Raw genomic sequence first — 22,286 nt, 5'->3', positions numbered from 1 at the left:
ATACTAACCTCCCCACAAAAAGAAAAAAAGAAAAGCTCCACTAGCACTAAGAAAAAAGGACACTTTAAAGTTTCCATCACCAAACCAAAATGTTTTAAAACCGTTCTTAGAACAAAAATGTGTAATCTGTGAAAACACTCTGGTCTGGGTTTGTGGTTTTGACTTCAACACTAATAATCTGTAAATCACGTCATTCTCTCTGACTTCAGTCCAAAACTCATCAGAACTGAACTCAGTCGCTCGAGTCCTTTTCTATTCTCATGACACTCATGAATATCTCCTGTAACCATAGTGACAGTGACTAAATATCAAAGATGGAGACGCACATAAATTAAAGATGGAGACGCCTATAACACTGGAAAGTCACAATTTACATGATTTTATAATAAACCAAAACCTCCACAAAACATGCAACACACACAAGACGTGTGCAGTTACTGAATAATTACTCTAAAGTGAATTGTCAGTCCTCTTATAAGAACAGATGTGGTTGAAAATTATAAGTGATGATCAATAAACAGATGTGAATATGAAGACTCACCTGATACAGTCAGTGTAACAGCATCACTGAAGTCTGTGTGTGAGTCTGATCTCTCTCCTCTACAACTGTATTCACCACTGAGAGACACATAATCAGCTGTGAAACTGAACTCTGCTGTTGATGTATATGTATAGTCAGTGTCTCCATCTCTAATCCAGCTGTATCTCTGAATGTCTCCTCCTCTCTGTATGTCACATGTGAGAGTGACTGTCTCTCCTCTGAACACACGCTGATCTGGCTTCACCGTCACTACAGGTTTCACTGAGAAACACAGAAGTAAACATTGAAAAGCATCGCAGTATCAAGATCACTGTCATGAACTCAAAACTTCATCAGGATAAAAACACTTAAATTAAAAATCTAGTTTGCTTGTAAATTGTAATGATTACAACAAAAATGTATGTATTTTTTTGTAATGTATTTTAGATCGGTAAGATTTTTAATGTGTTTAAAAGAAGTCTCTTCTGCTCACCAAGGCTGCATTTATTTGATTAAAAATACAAACAAAAACAGTAATATTGTGAAATATTATTACAATTTAAAACAGCTGTTTTCTGTGTGAATATACAGTAAAGTGTAATTTATTCCTGTGATCAAAGCTGAATTTTCAGCATCATTACTCCAGTCTTCAGTGTCACATGATCCTTCAGAAATCATTCTGATATGATGACCTGGTCCGTGTACTTTTTCGTTCATTCATTATTCTATTTCGGAATGAAAGATGAAATTTAAAAAAGGGTGCAGCTTGGTTTTTTGTTTAAAAGAAAAAAAGCAGAAATGGCTGTATTTTGTTTTCCAAATGTTGTTGTCATCAAATAATAGTAGCCTAGCCTATTAGAAAAATGGACGACATTTCCGATCGTTTTTTAATTTGTAATATTTATTTGTACATTTATTGTATTTCATTTGACTGATCCTATCTTTACCCGGAAGTAAATTACACCGTCGTGCGAAGTCTTAATGTGTAATTAAACGTTGCATTCATATTCTGTGCTCATCTGATTTTTTGTACATAGCATAGCCTACTTTGTTATGATTTTAGTATCATAATGATTAATAAATGCACGCACAATTATCCGTGAACTTGATTTGAACAAATGCCTTTCAACTTGTGTGTGCAAAATTCTGAATTAAATGAATGTGCAGCAATTTGTACAAATAGAGAGTCTGTAGGCCTACTATACTGTTGTAGCCATTAAATAGGTAAGCGCATTTAGTTTCATATTTGTTTAAATATTAATGTTATTTTTTTCCATTTATGTTGATTTATGAAAAGTGAACAGCATGAGTAAGATAGGATGCGCAATATATATATCGAGAGACATGGAGCGAGTCAGACATGATTTTGACCACTTCATTACGTTTTGTTTTGTAGAAAGCCTTTCTTTAAAGTGAATTTCGTTTTGTATAAATTGTATCTTAATTTTAATACATTTTTCATCAACCAATTTCCTGGATTTAATAAATAAGAAGCAAATATAACAGACAATAATAATCATGGAGGCGCCCGCGTGGTCAATTGCATTGCAAGTGAACCGCAGCGCATCTCATCATACATCCTGAGCGAAACTCAGTGTATGCAGTCACACAGACATGAGAAATACATCAAATAGCCTACACAAAGCTTGAAATGTCTTTAAATGTAAACGAAATAATTCAAAACGAAAAGAAAAAGGCTACTCTCTGATTATGTAATCCATTATGTGCATTTCTCTCTAGGCTATAGGCGCGTTCACTACGAATATGGCGATCGTCAACTTCATCTTTGCAGCCGAGTCCACACTGTCAGAGAAAACACTTGTTTATTAATAAAAATCAATACACGCGTCACCGGATTTACAAATGCACATCTTGCTTGTTGCACGCACACATAGGCTATTATGTCGAAATAACGAGATATTATGTTGAAATAACATTATTAATAATAATACATCTTATTATTATTATTATTTGATTGAATGCTGAATGTTGCGCTTGTTCAATTTAATAAAATTAAAACTTTAATTGTGATCATTAAAATTATTTAATTTAATTTATATTAAATATTTAGTGGCCAAGTTTTGCTCATTTATATATATATATATATATATATATATATATATATATATATATATATATATATATATATATATATATATATATATATATATATATATATATACACACTAGTAGTGATAGTTCATTCTAAGTTTACTCAAGTGGAAGAATGTGACTAATAAACTTAGGCCTACTAGCACTATGCATTATATTTTGAAAAATAATTAGATTAACTTAATATCAAAACCTTAAATTTTCTCTGGACTCAATGACACATAGGCTACATGTCTGACCGTTGGAACGAACCAAAAAAACTAGGTGATATTATTTCCGTTAGACCTTAGCCTACATTGACGCTGATGCTCCCCTGTTCCAAGATGGCGGCTCTATTGACGCATTCGTTCCAATGAACTGCCGTAGCCAAGGCGACATCTAGTGTATATATTAATGACTTCGCACGACGGTGTAATTTACTTCCGGGTAAAGATAGGATCAGTCAAATGAAATACAATAAACGTACAAATAAATCTTACAAATTAAAAAACGATCGGAAATGTCGTCCAATTTTCTAATACTATTATTTGATGATAACAATACATCTGGAAAACAAAATACAGCCATTTCTGATTTTTTTTCTTTTAAACAAAAAACCAAGCTGCACCCTTTTTTAAATTTCATCTTCATTCCGAAAAAGAATAATGAATGAACGAAAAAGTACACGGACCTGATTTGATGCTCAAGAAACATTTATGATTATTATCAATGTTGAAAACAGTTTTTTTTACATTTTTATTTCATGATGCTATGATGAATAGAAAGTTCAAAAGAACAGCATTTATCTGAAATCTAAAGCTTTTGTAACATTAAACACTACCGTTCAAAAGTTTGGGGTCAGTAAGAATTTGAATTTTATTTTTGGGGGAAATAAATAAAATAAATCAATACTTTTATTCATCAAGGATGAGTTAAACTGATCAAAAGTTACATTAAAGACATTTATAATGTTAGAAAATATTCTATTTTAAATAAATGCTGTTCTTTTGAACTTTCTATTCATCAAATAATTTTGAAAAAAAAAATGTACACAACTGTTTTCAACATTGAAAATAATAATGAATGTTTCTTGAGCATAAAATCATCATATTAGAATGATTTCTGAAGGATCATGTGACACTGAAGACTGGAGTAATGATGCTGAAAATTCAGCTTTCATCTGAGGAAAAAATTACATTTTAAAATGTATTAAAATAGAAAACTGTCTTAAAACTTTACATTGTCATAATATTTTTAATTGTTTATCAAATAAATGCAGCCTTGGTGAGCTGAAGAGACTTATTTTAAAAACATAAAAAGTCTTACCGATCTAAAACTTTTGACCAGTAGTGTATTTATCCAGTCTGCATGTCCTTTGTATTATTGCTCTTCCAGTTCTGACCAGTAGATGATGCTGTTTACAGTCTGAGTGTTTAAAGATCTGAACTGAACTTACTAACTTCTGTCTGTCTGTTCTCAAGCCCTTTTCTCTTCCAGCCCTTCCAACCAAACCACACTGAATGAATAAAGCTAAGCATTGAAGATCTTAATGACATACAGTCAATAATTAATATTGCAGCAAAAACTCAAAAACATGCAAACAAAATGATCTTTTGAAATCAGTGTCTGACTGAACTACTTTACAACTGCAAGACTGTTTGATTGATTGAATAAATAGCAGATTGCTGTAATGTTTTGCAGCATAAGGAACTACAATCAGATGATTCTGTGAAATATGCAAAACATGGACATAAAACATCAGCAAACAGACAAATGAGGGATCCTGATGTATCCATGAAGACAAATAAACTACTACAACACAATTCACATTAGTTAAAACTAAAATGTACTGCAGTAACGGACAGTACCTTGACTGAGTCCAGAGTGAACGAGGGACATCAGCACTAAAAGCAGAAGAAACAGATATGAAGCTTTTCCATTCATTCAACACAATGTAAATCACACACTGAAACATGTCTAGAGTTTATTCTACATGAACTGAAAGTGTTTTTCTGTTGTGATGCTCATTCAGGAGAACTGATGGATTATTGTCCAGCATTTAACATCATCACACACGATGACGTCACTGGACTCGTGAACTGATACGAGAGTCGATTCAGCAAAGAGGTTGATGGCAACACAAGACAATTTCTAGATAGCATTAAAGCAAATGCTAAATGTATAGATCAGGATTGTATGATGTTGTGCGACAAAGATATTTCTATAGATGAAGTTAGATCTGGGATCAGTAAACTGGAAGATAATAAATCTCCTGGTAACGACGGTTTGATTAGCGAATTTTACAAGGAATTTCAAGAACAATTATCTACATTTTTATTATGTGTGTTTAATGAAGCTATAGAACGTGGCGAGTTACCTCCATCATTACGCCAGGGATTGATTCGTTTGATACCAAAAGCTAATAAGGACACTACTCTTATCGACAACTGGAGACCGATTACATTACTTAATAACGATATTAAGGTATTTGCTATTATTTTTGCAGAAAGACTGAAAAAATGCTTAGAACAAATTATAGATGATTGCCAATCAGGATTCATGAAGGGCAGACATATAAGTAATAACATTCGTTTGGTCCTAGATTTAATTGGTTATAATGAGTATATTGATAGTGAAAGGTTTATATTTTTTGTAGATTTTTATAAAGCATTTGACACTGTTAACCACAATTTTATGTTTGAGACTTTAGATTTTTTTGGCTTTGGTAATTTCTTTAAAAGGGCCATTTGTACGTTATATAATGGGTGTAATAGCTCAGTAAAACTTGCAAATGGCACTACCCCCAGATTTCTTTTAGAAAGAGGCATAAGGCAGGGATGCCCAATAGCACCTTTTTTGTTTTTACTTGTAACTCAGACAACTTCAGACAATGACTCTTTATATATATATATATATTTTCATTTTAACGGCATCAGGATTTAAGAGAAATAAAATGCTGTCAATTAGCAGATGATACAACAATATTTGTTCGAGATTCATTAGAAATTAAAAGTGTGATTGATTGTTTAAATAACTTTTCATTAGTCTCAGGGTTAAAATTAAACTTAAACAAATGTGAGTTGTGCCCTCTGAAAAATAGTGATCTTCTTGATATTAATGGCATCCCTGTAAAGAATGTTTTTACCTATTTAGGAATCAAAATATGTAAAGACGAAAAGGAAAGGGGTCAGCTTAATTTTCAATCTGTAGTTCAAAAAGTTAAAAATAGATTTAATTTATGGTTAATGCGAGACTTGTCAATTAATGGTAGAATTCTTTTATCAAAAACTGAATGTTTATCTCGTCTGCTCTATCCTGCTATTTCACTAGAAGTCCCTGATAACATAATTAAAGAAGTCGATAAAAATCTTTTCAATTTCATTTGGAGAAATAGATCTCATTACATTAAAAAAAGGTACCTTAACTAATTCGGTTGGTAATGGAGGTTTAAATGTGCTTTTCTGTTGCAATGCAACTTTGAAATCAGTAAGATTCCCGTTAGACTAAGTCATTTTCACAGGCAGGTGACCGTGCTACTCTCGTGGATGCTTATCTACAAACATAATTTGTCTCCAAACAAATGTATAATTTGGAATAACCAGTATATAACGTTTAAGCATAAAACTTTGTTTTTTTCAAAAATGGGTTGATAATGGCATCATATTTGTTAAACAGTTACTTAATGAGAATGGGCACCTGTATACATATGTAGAATTTCTTCAAAAGTATAATATTCCAATAATCCCAAAAGAATATTGTATAGCGTTCGATGCTATACCATCCGGTTTAAAATGTCTGTTTAAAGGAAATGTGAATAAGGAGACTGTGAGTTTCAGATCTGATGTTGCAATTAAAGGAGTTAATATTGTTTATAATTGTTTATAATATTGGAATAATTACTTTATTAGGAAGTTACTTACTGAATACAGCCCAATACCTTCTAAAACATACTGGCTTTCTAAAGTTGAGTGACTGGAAATATGCATGGTTGCTGCCAAAAAAATACTGCATAACAAATAAGGTGAGAGAAGTACATTTTAAGATACTTCATCTGGTGTACCCAGTTAAAACTCTTTTTCTTCGGTTTCGTGCTGATGTAGATGTTGAATGTGATTTCTGTGGCACTGAGGAGGAAAGTGTTGTCCATTTATTTTTTAGTTGCATTTACAGCAAAATGTTTTGTGTAGATTTGGAAGATCGCGTTCCAAAGGGTAGATTTGTTTTTTAATGGACAAAGACTGTCACCAGATGTGGCATTCATTATTAATCTCTGTTTGATAATGGGAAAATACCATATTCATTTTTTTTTTTTTTTTTTTTGTTAAAATCTATTATTTGTATGTGACTGGCATTTAATAATAAAAAGAGAGTCGATTTAGTGATTCACTATTTTATTCACTGATTCACTGTTTGATTCACTGATTCACTGTTTGATTCACTGATTCACTGATGCTCAACAATAAAGCAGCAGTTTGAATCACTGAGCTTCACAACATACAACATTATATGACATTATACTCATCAATAAATGTGATATCAGTGTATTTCTGTAACTGTCTTCATAGTTATTCGTTTTCTCTTGTTTTGTGTTTTGTTTTTTGTTTTTTTTTATTTAAGTTTGTATTTATTTATTTTTGCTCCCTATTGAATTTTGTCTAATAACATGTTCCTAACCCTAACATGAAAGACACAATTAAAAATGTATAAATAATATAGAATTATGCACCTTTCACACCACTATAATGCATTATATCACAGTACATAAAGACACACTTTATGAATAAAGACACTTGCATACACATGTTAAAAATTAAATATTAACATTAATGTGATTAACGTTTCACATCACTGATTCTTCACTGGAACAGAACAAGCTTCAGAACCAAATCAGGGGCATGTTCAAGTTCAAAACGGTGCACAACGTTTTGCTACGGTTTCCGGGTTGAACGTCATGTTTCCTGGAAACGGCGTGCACCGGTGTGCAACGGGGTTTGAGATACGTTTTCTCTTGTTTGGTGGGTGTGTCAGAACTAAAGTCCAATCAGCAGCAACATGTATATAAAGCACGTGGTATTAAAGTGAACTCGCAAAATGGGTTCAAGGAAAGTAATTTACAAATTTGTTTGATGCAGCTCGGTATACGCAACAACTGAGGATATTAGAAGACATGTTTGTCGAAAGTTTTATTGTAAAAAATATAGGATATCAACAAAATGATGTAGTTGTTTATATTTTTAGCTTTATTGCAAGTATAGAAATAAACAATGGTAATTAAGTGTTTTTCCTAAAAATGAGAAAGAAAATACAGGGTATTAAAACAGTATGAACTACAAATAAAGTCAGTATGTGAGGCTAAATAGATGTGTTTTAGTCTGAATAGGTGTGTGCTTCCATTTCAGTTTCAGCAATCCCTTCACTCGATTGGGCTGTTCTGGGCGGCAAGTGCAGTAACTGTAACATCGGGCATATTTTGTAGTATTAAACACATATTTATACCGACTTCATCAGGCTCCGAAAATTCTTCACAAAGAACACAAAGAATGGCCTTCTCAGCTGCCATAGTTGCAACTCTTGCGTCATCAGAACAGTGTGTTCAACGCATCACCGTTTCTGTTTAAAAAACGTTGTGCAACGTTTTGTCGGGGCTGAACGCAGCCCAAGTCTATTGCTGAGTCCCAATTCGCATACTATCCGTCCTAAATAGTATGCGAAACTAGAATTAGTACGTCCCAAATCGTAGTATGTTGAAATGAGTATTCCCAAGATACCCGGATGGTCTACTATTTCCGGTTAGAATTCGAAGTGCAGATCAATGCACACTCTAACGGCTAATATTGCCCACAACCCATTGCGTGCGGGAGGGAGGAGCTTTGTGGTGATGGTGGTGATGATGTAAACATGACAGTCGGACGCAGCAGCGGAGATGCGCCCTCAGTTTTTAAGTGTAAGAATTCAAATGTTTAACCCTAATTAAAGCTATATTTAACCACACTGACTTATTTGTTGTAATACTGTGGCTGTACAAATGTTAACTTTATCAGTCCAACTAAAAGACACCTGGTTACTACACTTTTACTATAGTAAAAGCATGGTTCATTTTCATCGGGGTATTTTTGAGTATTATACATAATGATGAAATTAAGTTTAAAATATGTTAAACAATAGTTATACTATAAACTTTAAATATTTTAACTCAGAAAATAAGTAGCTTTCGTTACACACATTGCACACGATTGCACATGAACGTCAGAACCAGCCGCCTCACAAACGACCTGCGTTTGGTTAACGTTAATCTACGACGACGCCCTGCTTCACTCCTCAATTTGGTAGAACACATTGTAAATGTATTGTGGAAAAAAGGATGAGGAAAAAAAGATAAAAAGATGGGAATAGTAAATAAAATTATATTGGATATGAATGAATGAAATGTAAAATGTTCTGTTAACAGTCGCGGTGTGCGTAACTAGGCAACCACGTTCAAGTTCACGTTGCATGACGTCATCGAAGTAAGTCCCAGAACGTGCATACTCTTTTGCTACACACTCAAAAGTATGTACTTTTTCCTCACAAAAAAAGTACATACTTTTAGGTCGTAGTATAAGTAAGCGAATTGGGACTCAGCATATGTGTTTGAGACACACGACATCACTTCCTGTTTGACGTCGGCACCCTCAACTTCATTGCGCCTTTAAGTTATATTGGCTGCAAAAATAATTTGGACACTTAATATAATATAGTACACTTTAATGACCCAAACCCAGTTCAGCTAGCCTAGAAATCTAGACACACCCTAGCGGCAGCAAATTTTATTTTGCAGCCAGAGTAGTCTAGCAACTCCCAATTGCCTTTCGTCAGGCCAATCACATCGTGTATAGAGTCGGTGTGCGGAATTAACATAATGACGACAGAGTTGTGATGGTTTCGTGTGAATTTCCCAAGCGGCTATGAAGGACTAAAAATGACAGAACGAAAAATAAATAAATAAATAAATAAAAGTAGAAATAAATAAATAAATGCAGAAATAATAGTGAAAATAAATACATTTTGGTAATATAAATGGCTATTTCTGTATTTTTACATGTATTTATTTATTTATTTATGCATTTCTATATGTATTTATTTATGTATTTATACATTTACTTATATATTTATGTAGGCTATTTATATATTTATTTATTTATATATTTATATATGTATTTATTTCTACATTTATTTATTTCTACATTTATTTATTTCTGTATTTCCACATTTCTACATTTATTTATTTCTGTATTTCCACATTTCTACATTTATTTTTCCCTGCGCATGTATGTTAATTGACCTATGGCTAAGCCACGCCCCCAAACGCGATGAGCCAATCACAGTATGTATAGCTAACCCAATACATGGACATTCTCTGCTTCCACGTCCATTGCAATGCATTGCAGTTAGTCAGTTTTCATTCGTTTTTATGTTTTTTCTTGTCATTTTGGCTTTTAAACAGCGTGTGTGTGTGATTTTGGTTGGGTGACAGTTGTAGGTTACAGTTTGACAAGAGTTTACAGTTTGACAAAAGCACAATGTTGTGTTTTACACAAATATAAGTAGGGTAAACACTTTGCAGTTTTAATTATGTCCTGTATGAACAAAATGGAGTATGTTTTTATGTTTCCACTGTTCATCGCGCCCGCTCTCTGACACACACACACACACACACACACACACACATTCCAGCATTGCAATCTTGACATCGCAGCCTGTTCATTATTCTGCGCTCACACCAAACGCGAATAGAGCGTCAAATTCGCGCATATCGCGTCTAGTTCGACGCTTGAACATTTTGAATCCAAAGCGAATAGGACGCATATAAAGCGAGCGTTTGAAGCGAAATAGCACCAAACTATAACGTTTACACTGTGAACTGTAAATCTTTGTCTGGAGCTGAAGCTTATCGACCTTCTCAACAATAAAATTATTAATATAACCCTCCAATGCATATTTAAGGCCCTTTTGGTGACATCGAGATGATATATAATCTTTCTGTCTCCAAAAAATCATCAATTGCCTCCTGTGAAATGTCTCCTACTGTGACAGCTGCCAAAGCGCCTGTTACCGAAAGTTGACTGTCTGTCCGAGTGAGTGGAGGGGGCGTGGCTTAGCCATAGGTCAATTAGCATACATGCGCAGGGAAAAATAAATGTAGAAATGTGGAAATACAGAAATAAATAAATGTAGAAATGTGGAAATACATAAATAAATAAATGTAGGAATAAATAAATGTAGAAATAAATACATATATAAATATATAAATAAATAAATATATAAATACATAAATATATAAATAAATGTATAAATACATAAATAAATACATATAGAAATGCATAAATAAATAAATAAATGTAAAAATACAGAAATAGCCATTTATATTACCAAAATGTATTTATTTTCACTATTATTTCTGCATTTATTTATTTATTTCTACTTTTATTTATTTATTTTTCGTTCTGTCATTTTTAGTCCTTCATAAGCGGCAACCTCCCTGTCTCTCTCTTGAAACCAACATGGAAGTGTATTAAATGGCAATTCATCAACTGGCCGCTTGAGGCTGGGTGCAGAAGTGAGTCAAATCTGCATCTCCCCCATGTTGAAATGACCAACTTTACAGCAGAAACAAACATGTTTACAGCCTGGTGCAAAAAGTGGCTTTGGTCTATACAGCTAATTTTGTCCTTCATGACAACTGTGAGGGGGGTGAATTTTTTTATAACTTTTAAATTATATTAAGCCTTAAATTTGTGCATAATTAAGGGTGTCCACTTTTGAGTGACAGGTGGATTCCCGCTGCTGTGGTCATTAGTCATCATTAGCCGTCTGACTGCTGTCTGTTAGCCGTCACATTACATCAGCTCATTGTCTGACTGTAAAGATAAATAAATTCGGGAGTGACGCGCTGCCAAGATGGCGACGGTCGGTACGTCCACTTTAGGCTTCAAAAACGGTCTTCAGAAACCTACGGGTGACGTCACGGACACTACATCCAGAGGTGGGCACAAATACATCAAAAACTATTTTGTTACAAACTACAAATACTGGCTCATGAAATGTAACAAAATAAAATACAAAATACTGTTGTGAAAAATGTATTTAAATAAAATACAAGTAATTAGTATTTTGAAAATACAAAAATACTCCCACAATAATCTTAAGTCTTTTTTTTTTATTACTGAAAGGTCAATAACACAAATAGTAGCAATAACACAAATATGAGAAATGTGTAAATTCAAAATGGCGAAGTAGCAAAATAAAAAAGGGGGGGGGGGGGGGGGAGACCAAGAATTTGTCACAAAATCAAAATTCCATTTTAATCATAATATATATGATTAATCATATTAATCATAATATGTGTGGGTTTGTTTTACACACGAGACTCTAACTGCCCTGATCGCGTATGCCTTTTCCATAGTAGAATCACGCTGCGTGCGCAATTATTGAAAAACAATAGGATTGATGTAGCCTGACTTCGTCATACTCATATTCTAGGCAGAATGTGAGTCTGATACTGCTCCATAGGGCTTTGATTATGAGGCGTGTCTTAACCGAACCAGGAAAAAAACAAAACTCTGCACTCAATTGGATAGACCTACAACCAATCAGAGCAACGCAGTAAGTGACGTTTGTTGAGCGACGCATAGTTGTCAACAGAGCTCAACTGCACACACACAGGAAGAAGTAGTAAAGTAATGAGTAAAGTAATAATAAAGCACTCCATGAGTGCGACCAAAGGAGAAACCACAATGACCACAGGGTTTTCATTGCGTCCCATCTTCTTAGCGACCATCGGAGTCAGCTGATAAATTAAACTTTTGCCGAATCCCGTAGGAAGGACGGCAAACACATCTTTCCGATCGACAAATGCCTTGATTGCGGTTCTCTGTTCGTCTTTTAAAATTAATGCGCTGTAGATTTCTTTTATAACAGACGCGATAGCGGAATCTAAACATCTCAATTCTCCAGCGGCAGTCATCTTTGTTGAAAACCAATTCAACCCAAGCGCTCTTTGGTGACGTGGGTGATTACGTAACTGCAGATCATCTGTCCATCATCGATTAAAGCCCGCCCTGGCAATTTGATTGGCTCTGCCTTCTGGGAGCCGAGCATAATTACTCCTCAACGGATCGAGTCCAGACTGAACTTCCCGACCAAAAAATGTTGTGGGCGGGGTTCGGGCTGGCACCCAGGCTAGGATTGGTGATTATTTTATACAAAATCCGACGGAATATCAATATTTCTCGTATGTAATACTTTTAAAAACGTGTAAAACCTGCAGATGGATGTTATATTGTGAACGCTTGCTTAGCATGGAGATTTCAGTGGAGTTACGACAGATGCGCTGTTTCATAATAGGTATGATGTCCTTTTATGAATGACAACACAGTGCATTGATCTCATAAGGCACAATTTTTTTCTCTATAATGCCATTCAGTGTGCAATATGTGTGTGTAGACTGTATATTTTCACAAAACACTTTACCTTAAAGGGATAGTAAGTTCACCCAAAAAGGAAAATTCTGTCATCATTTACTTATCCGTATGTTGTCCCAAACCTGTATGAGTTTCTTTCTTCTGTTGAAATAAAAATAAGATATTTTGAAGAATGTTGGTAACCAGACAGTTGACGGAAGCCATTGAAAAATAAAATGGAAGTCAATGGCTAGGCTACTGTCAACTGTTTGATTACAGACATTCTTAAAAATATCTTTTTTTTGTGTGTTCAGCAGAAGAAGGAAACTCATACAGGTTTGGGACAATAAAAGGGTGACAAAAGTTTTATTTTTGGGTGAACTATCCCTTTAATGCCGTTTTTAAGAGGAGCAGCGCCACTTCTTCTCCTGTGTTCAAAACATAGACTGTAAAAAAATATGGAAGTAGTGTTCGTGACGTCACCCGTAGGTGTTCAAAACTCATTCACTTCTTGGAGGGAGCCCGGTCTACAGGGTGTCACGTGATTTTCGTGCATCTAACCTGGACATTGCCATTGCCAACATCAGACCGAATATATGGCAAAATCATTTACTATGGTGATAAGCATATGGTGATTTTTCTTAAGTATTTAAGTATTTGAAATACTCTAAATACACTCCCTCAAAATATTTTGTTACAAACTACATTTTATTTTTTCCACACCTGCAAAATACAAATTACAAAATACACTAAAGTAATTAAATACGTATTTAAAATACATTTAATTGAAATACTGCCCATGTCTGACTACATCCATATTTTTTTTACAGTCTATGGAATTTCCCTGCTACTTGAAAACAAAGAATGGCTGCAGACAGTCTTTCGAATCGGCTTTGGCCGCGACTCTGGAGGACTTGGAGTTAAGCTTTTCTTTGAGAAAAGAACAAAGAACGGCACTGAAGTCATTCTTAAAAAAGGAAGATGTGTTCGTAGTTTTGCCGACCAGATGCGGCAAAAGTTTAATTTATCAACAAGCTCCTGGTGGGAAAAAACTCTGGTTGGTTGTAGCGCTATCCTATTGTGTGCAGAGGGAATTTGAAAGACAACCGTTTATCCCGGCCCTCGGATTGAGTCCTGCCAATGGTGTGTTCCCAGACCCAACATCTCCATGTGTGTCTGGCTTGCCAGGCTACAGTTCAGCTACAGTGAACCAGAAAGAAAAGCTGCTGCAAGTGAACTCGTGCTTCTGGTCTAAGAGTATTTTCACACCTCGTGTGTTTCAGCTCTTCAAGAGCTCTCGCCTCGGCAGAAATAATTCATATGTCAACACTAAATGATCTCAGTTCCTCCTAAAAGGACCCAAAAACAAACCATATTCAGACCACAGTATGTTAATGTGTTGACCGCTCGCAGTCTCTCAAACAAACTAGTGTGAAAAAGCCCTTAAACCACATTAAACATGTATCAGTATATTTGCTATTTAAATAAATATAGCTCAAGCACAGTTTTCAATCAAGACATTTGTCAAAATAAAATGTATTAGCGTTGCTAAAATATGAATAAATAAATATGTTTAAAAGGACAACAAAAGTCTGAGATACTTCCTGATTGTCAAGCATTGGTGGAACATGTTCATATGTCGACGTCATGAACTTGATCTGGAAACCTGTGGTTATTCTGACACACGTGTGAACTGACTTCACACAACAACTAAATATGAAGTTCAGGCGAACTGGTTAAAAAAAACTGAAACGTGTCTCAGAAAAGAGAAGTTAGCTCTGAGAAAAGCTTTGTTTGATAAACTGTTTGTTTGAAAAATGAAATTTAATTGGCCAAATTCATTTTGCAGTTATTTCTAATAAGAGAGTCAGATAGAAGTGATAGAGAAGATGAGTGTGTGTTCGGTCTCTGTTCTCAAACTCTCTGAGTCTCTGATGGAGAGATTATTTAAAGATACAGCATCATTCAACACTAACTCACATCAACACAAATACATCTGATTTCTCATACACAAAAGAAATATATTTGAAATATATTTTCAGAATATATTTTGAAATATATTTTTGGAATATATGCAAATATTCGAAATTGGCCCAATAAATATATTTTAGTTAAATATTTACTATTTTTTTGAAAATATATTTTAGTTAAATAGCCTATGTGAATATATTTATATGTCAGTATATTTACTAACAACATATGTTCATATATGTTTTAACTTTTGCAAATTGTTTCATTTGAAATATATTTTGAAATTTAAAAAGTTAACATTTTCACAAACAAACACTTCACTGTTGGAGTGTCACTGTTATACTTGCATCATAAATATTGTGCATATTTTCAATATTTAAATGACTTCAGGAAAGAGGTCAATAAAACACAACAATAAATCTAATAATTGCACTTAGTGTTAGGTACGTGCCACCTAATATGGCCTAATAGTCCTAGGAAAGCAACTATCTGTCATTAGGGCCCAAGCCCTGAAAGGGCGAAGGCCCTATTGTTTTCGTAAGGATTATTTTTTTAGGGCCCAAGCCCTGAAAGGGCGAAGGCCCTATTGTTTTCGTAAGGATTATTTATTTATTAGGGCCCAAGCCCTGAAAGGGCGAAGGCCCTATTGTTTCCTAAGGATTATTTTTTTTCTTTTTTATTATAATTTTTTTCCCCACCTTTCTGCCACTTTTGGGGCCCTTGACATGCTCAAAAACTCTTGAAATTTTGCACACACGTCAGAACCCGCGGCCATCAGGGCCGGACTGAAGCTGGTACCCGGGCGTGGCAGGGGGGCTCGACAGCGCCCCCTGGAATGGGGTCCGAAATCTTGGTCCATATATCAAACACGCTTGCATGTAATAATATGAAACTCATTACACATATAGATCTCATCGGGCCGAACAACTTTCGTGCTCTAAGTTTTACAAAAGCCCAACAGGAAGTCGGTTATTATACTTTGTTTGGAAAACGCATACAATGGAATGTGAAATACTCCTCCTAGGGAATTCATCATATATTTACTAACAACATATATGTTCATATATGTTTTAACTTTTGCAAATTGTTTCATTTGAAATATATTTTGAAATTTAAAAAGTTAACATTTTCACAAACAAACACTTCACTGTTGGAGTGTCACTGTTATACTTGCATCATAAATATTGTGCGTATTTTCAATATTTAAATGACTTCAGGAAAGAGGTCAATAAAACACAACAATAAATCTAATAATTGCACTTAGTGTTAGGTACGTGCCACCTAATATGGCCTAATAGTCCTAGGAAAGCAACTATCTGTCATTAGGGCCCAAGCCCTGAAAGGGCGAAGGCCCTATTGTTTTCGTAAGGATTATTTTTTTAGGGCCCAAGCCCTGAAAGGGCGAAGGCCCTATTGTTTTCGTAAGGATTATTTTTAGGGCCCAAGCCCTGAAAGGGCGAAGGCCCTATTGTTTCCGGTAGGATTATTTTTCTTTTTCTTTTTTATTAGGGCCCAAGCCCTGAAAGGGCTCACACACGTCAGAACCCGCGGCCATCAGGGCCGGACTGAAGCTGGTACCCGGGCGTGGCAGGGGGGCTCGACAGCGCCCCCTGGAATGGTGTCCGAAAACTTGGTCCATAAATCAAACACGCTTGCATATAATAATATGAAACTCGGTACACATATATATCTCATCGGGCCGAACAACTTTCGTGCTCTAAGTTTTACAAAAGCCCAACAGGAAGTCAACTATTATGGGTTGTTTGAAAAACGCATCCTCTGGAATTTGAAATACTCCTCCTAGAAAATTCGTCCAATCACAACCAAACTCGGTGTGCATGAAGACAAGACATTGAATATGCTAAATTGCGGACGGATTTTTGATATCTCAAACGGTTTGGCCGTGGCGAGGAAACGAATTTATGGCGAGAAAAGAGAAACAGGAAGGGTGTTATAACTTCTGCATACATTGACTGATCTTGATAAAACTTCAGCAGTGTGTTCATGGTAAAAGGCCGATCACATGGATGTGACTATTGTGAGTCAAAGTTATAGCGCCACCAACTGGCAGCAGGAAGTGTGTCACTTTCAAAATGCTTTGAAATCCCCCTCTTATATTTACCCGATTTGCTTCAAACTTTATGTGTATAATGTAGACACACGGCAGATGTAGACCTGTGAAAGGATTATTGATATCTTAGATACTGTTGTCGTGGCAACGCATCAAACTTTAATATTATTTTCAGATGCTTTTGAGACTCTTCACATGCTTGAAAATGCATGAACCTCGACAGACACATCACATTTATTATCCAGTAGACATGTGCAAAGTTTCAGAAACGGGCGTGGTGGAATGGCTCAGTAGCGCCACCTTTAGTCAAAAATGGAGGCTTAGTTTTTCCTAGAATCACAAAACTTGGTATGTATATTGTTCTCATCAAACCGGACAACTTTCTAATTTACAGTTATTAGCTCAGACCATCAGAAAGTCAGATATTTTGGTTTGAATGTGGATTTTCTGGAGAATTTTCTCTCTCTCTCTCTCTCTGTCTCTCTCTCCCCCAATTTCCACCAGATGCGGAACGGCTGCGGAACGGCTCCGCTGCGTGACAGCTCCGTGTTCCGTCGTCCGTCAATACCCACCAGGTCCGGATTTGTTGCGGAACGGCTGCGGTCATGACTGACAGCTGACGTCACGAGGACCCACGAGATCTCGCTAATTCACGTATGATCGCGCGATATATAGTTTCTATAAACAGAACGTTATGAGGAATGGTATATTATGACGTTTTCAAGGTGTAGTGTAGGGAAATATGATCCGCCATGATCACGGTGTATTTTATTTAGAAAATTAACCGGATCTTTTATTTTGTTTTGGTTTGTTCTGTTTTTTTGATCGACTTCCTGTCCTGCGCACTCTGCCCTGTAGTGCTGCGGAGCTCTCCGGCATCCGGCAAAAATAGAAGCTCTGCGTATCTGCTCCGGAGGGCTGCGGATCGCCGGAGTCGGAACGCAGCTGTACCGCATTCAGTGGAAATACACTCATTGACTTTAATGGAAACCTATTGACTCCGCCGCCGTGCCGGAGCCGTAACGCAGCCGTAACGCAGCCGGTGGAAATTGGGGGTCTGTGTGTGTGTGTGTGTGTGTGGAGGGGGTGGGGGGGATTTGTCTATTCCATTTAATCTTTGTTTTTCAAGGTTTTAGGGGCTTTTGGGGCCCTTAACATGCTTAAAAACTCTTGAAACTTTTCACACAGGTCAGAACCCACGGTCATCAGGGCCGGGCTGAAGCTGGTACCCGGGCGTGGCAGGGGGGCTCAACAGCGCCCCCTTGAACACGGTCTGAAAACTTGGTCCGTATATCAAACATGCTTGCATGAATTAATATGAAACTTGGTACACATATAGATATCATTGGGCCTAACAACTTCCGCACTCTAAGTTATTAGATCCGCCCAACAGGAAGTCGGCTATTATGGGTTGTTTGAAAAACGCATGCTGTGGAATTTGATGTACTCATCCTAGAGAATTCATCCAATCGCCTCCAAACTCGGTCAGCATGAAGTCAAGTCATTGAGGATGCTAAATTGCGGACGGATTTTTGATATCTCAAACAGTTTGGCCGTGGCGAGGACACGAATTTATGGCAAGAAAAGAGAAACACGAAGTGTTATAACTTCTGCACACATTAACTGATCTTGATGAAACTTCAGCAGTGTGTTCATGGTAAGAGGCCGGTCAGATGGATGTAACTATTGTGAGTCAAAGTTATAGCGCCACCAACTGGTAGCAGGAAGTGTGTCACTTTCAAAATGCTTTTGACAAAAGTGGGGGGGTTACTTTTACCCACAGTTACAAAAATCAGTACGCATATTGTTCTCATTGAGCCGGACAACTTTCTAATTTACAGTCATTAGCTCCGAGCAACAGGAAGTCAGATATTTTGGTTTGAATGTGGATTTTTTGGATATGTCAGACTCTGAGTTTTTAGCTACTCCTCCTAAGTGGTTTATTTTATTCCCACCAAACTTTTTCAACATGATAAAAATACATTAAAGATATATATATATATATATATATATATATATATATATATATATATATATATATATATAAATATAGCTGCGAGCAGCGATGAAGGGCCCAAGCCGGCGGCACCGCAACCCCGGTGCCGGCTTGGGCTCGTAATCGCTGCTCGCAGCTATATTTATATATATATATATATATATATATATACACACTTTTATATATATATATTTTTTTTTTCTTTTTTTTTTTCTTCATTATTTTTTTTTTGCCTTTTTGCCACTTTTAGGGCCCTTAACATGCTCAAAAACTCTTGAAACTTTGCACACAGGTCAGAACCCGCGGCCATCAGGGCCGGGCTGAAGCTGGTACCCGGGCGTGGCAGGGGTGCTCAACAGCGCCCCCTGGAATGGGGTCCGAAATCTTCGTCCATATATCAAACACGCTTGCATGTAATAATATGAAACTCAGTACACATATAGATCTCATCGGGCCGAACAACTTTCGTGCTCTAAGTTTTACAAAAGCCCAACAGGAAGTCGGTTATTATACGTTGTTTGGAAAACGCATACAATGGAATGTGAAATACTCCTCCTAGGGAATTCATCCGATCGCCACCAAACTCGGTGTGAATGAAGTCAAGACATTGAGGATGAATTCTTGCGAACAGATTTTTGATATCTCGAACGGTTTGGCCGTGACGAGGAAACAAATTTATGGCGAATAATGGGACACAGGAAGTGTGTTATAACTTCTGCATACATTAACTGATCTTGATGAAACTTCCGCAGTGTGTTCGTTGTAAGAGGCCGATCACATGGATGTGACTATTGTGAGTCAAAGTTATAGCGCCACCAACTGGCTGCAGGAAGTTTGTCACTTTCAAAATGCTTTGAAGTCACTTTCTTATTTTTACCCGATTTGCTTCAAATTTTATGTGTATAATGTAAACACACGGCAGATGTAGACCTGTGGAAGGATTATTGATATCTTAGATACTGTTGCCGTGGCAACGCATGAAACTTTAATATTCTTTTCGGATGTTTTTGAGACTCTTAGCATGCTTCAAATTGGATGAAACTCGACAGACACATAACACTTATTAGCCAGTAGACATGTGAAAAGTTTTAGAAACGGGCGTGGCAGGGGGGCTCAACAGCGCCACCTTGAACAGGGTCTGAAAACTTGGTCCATATATCAAACAGGCTTGCATGAATTAATATGAAACTCGGTACACATATAGATCTCATCGGGCCGAACAACTTTCCCTGGTCAAGTTTTACGCCAGCCCAACAGGAAGTCAGCTATTATGGGTTGTTTGAAAAACGCATGCTGTGGAATTTGATGTCCTCTTCCTAGAGAATTCATCCAATCGCCTCCAAACTTGGTCCGCATGAAGTCAAGACATTGAGGATGCTAAATTGCGGACGGATTTTTGATATCTCGAACGGTTTGGCCGTGGTGAGGAAACGAATTTATGGCAAGAAAAGAGAAACACGAAGTGTTATAACTTCTGCACACATTAACTGATCTTGATGAAACTTCAGCAGTGTGTTCATGGTAAGAGGCCGATCAGATGGATGTAACTATTGTGAGTCAAAGTTATAGCGCCACCAACTGGCAGCAGGAAGTGTGTCACTTTCAAAATGCTTTTGACCGCACTGACATGGATAATGGTGCAGAGCGAGCGTTTTCAATGAATTCCTATGGAAGTAGGAATGAATTAAGAAACGTTCGCTCTTCTCTGCCCGTTCCTCGCCGTGGACGCACACCATATATATTATATGTATATAATGTGTATATATATATATATATATATATATATATATATATAAATATAGCTGCGAGCAGCGATGGAGGGCCCAAGCCGGTGACACCGCCACCCCGGTGGCTTTAGTGTAACTAAAGGCTCCAGGGTGGCGGTGCCACCGGCTTGGGCCCGCAATCACTGCTCGCAGCTATATTTTTACATTGCAGTCATTTAAATGTAAGTACAGTATTTATTATAGCTGTGTGTCATAATACAGTAGTGAAATATGGTAGCCTACTGTTGTGTATAGGAGAAAAGGTAGAGGAATTACTATGATCAAAATACATTTTCGACCCTTCTTTAGCAAGCTAAACATTTTATGACCATATATTTTGTCATATATTTTACATTACATGTTATAAATATATTTCACACTTAACATCATATATTTTTGTTATATTTCAGAATATATTTCAAAATGATAAATATAAGTGAACAACAATGCAAATATATTTCAGTGTATTTGGTATATATGCCACATATATTTTTGACACTTTAAAATATATTTCAATATATTTTTTTTTTTCTGTATGGGTTATCTCAACTACGTGAAATAGGAAGAAAGATGTTACAACATCAAAGCAAAAATACATGCACACATTGCCTCCATCTTTCACACGCATCATCACACAGATAAATGCATCATAAACCTCTTTATCTGATCAACACGTAACATCATCACATAAGATCTGATCAATAAATAATACAATAAGCAGTGAGACTGTGGATTCATAGACTCTTCTACACAACAATCATTATTATATCCCATCTTCAGATGAATACAATGCATTAGGAACAGAAAACAGAAGATAGTAAAGAATATGATCAAATACTCACAGATGAGAGGCAGTGCACTGGAGCCCATACCGTCACATTAATAGACTGTGTTAACAGCGCTGAGTGTTAAAACACACACTTCCTGTGTTAGAAAGAAGAGATGAGGGAGGAGGAGACAAAACTACACACAGAAATACACAGATAAAGAAAAGAGAGATCCAGTCTAAGATTTTTAGTTACTAATTTATTCCAGTTGTCACAGCTCTGTTCATCTACTTAAAATCATATTTTCCAGATCAGTTCTGATGGAGATTGTTCTCACTGTTATTGTGTTCGTTCACAGTCACACATAGAAGACAGACAGTGATTAAAGTGAAATCACCACGTGACATCTAATGTGTGTCTAATGTAACTCTACAACATATCAGTGAATGAAATATACAGCCTTTTATATCATAAAGTGTTGTTCCATAAAAACTAAAATGCTGCTGGTCAAAGGTGTTTTCTGTTCCTCAGCGCTTCGGCTCTCAGTATAACAGGCCTCGACTCGATGGAGCTGAAGAAATGGTTGGAGAAACAGAATCACAAAAGGAAAGAGCTTATTTAAGTTAGGGTTAGGGTTAGTAGTAGTAAGTTAATAAAGTTAATAG

General features: G+C 36.1%; 1 protein-coding gene across 1 annotated transcript in view; it reads right to left on the bottom strand.

The window, feature by feature from the left end:
- LOC311080150 (leukocyte immunoglobulin-like receptor subfamily A member 3) overlaps positions 1–21,716 on the bottom strand; it is a 56,862-nt gene extending 35,146 nt beyond the window's left edge. The window contains exons 1-3 of the mRNA XM_084109928.1: positions 21,697–21,716; positions 4,480–4,515; positions 542–802 (exon numbers count right to left, since the gene is read on the bottom strand). Coding sequence (XP_083966054.1) covers positions 542–802; positions 4,480–4,510 — 292 coding nt within the window. The 5' untranslated portion in view covers positions 4,511–4,515; positions 21,697–21,716. The remainder of the gene's footprint in view (positions 1–541; positions 803–4,479; positions 4,516–21,696) is intronic.
- Between the last annotated feature and the right edge of the window lie 570 nt (positions 21,717–22,286).

Source organism: Abramis brama (genome assembly GCF_963993115.1).
Source record: "Abramis brama genome assembly, chromosome: 3".
Classification (NCBI taxonomy): Eukaryota; Metazoa; Chordata; class Actinopteri; order Cypriniformes; family Leuciscidae; genus Abramis; species Abramis brama.
Note: the sequence above shows the minus strand (reverse complement) of the source record. Positions and strands in the feature narration are given on the sequence as shown.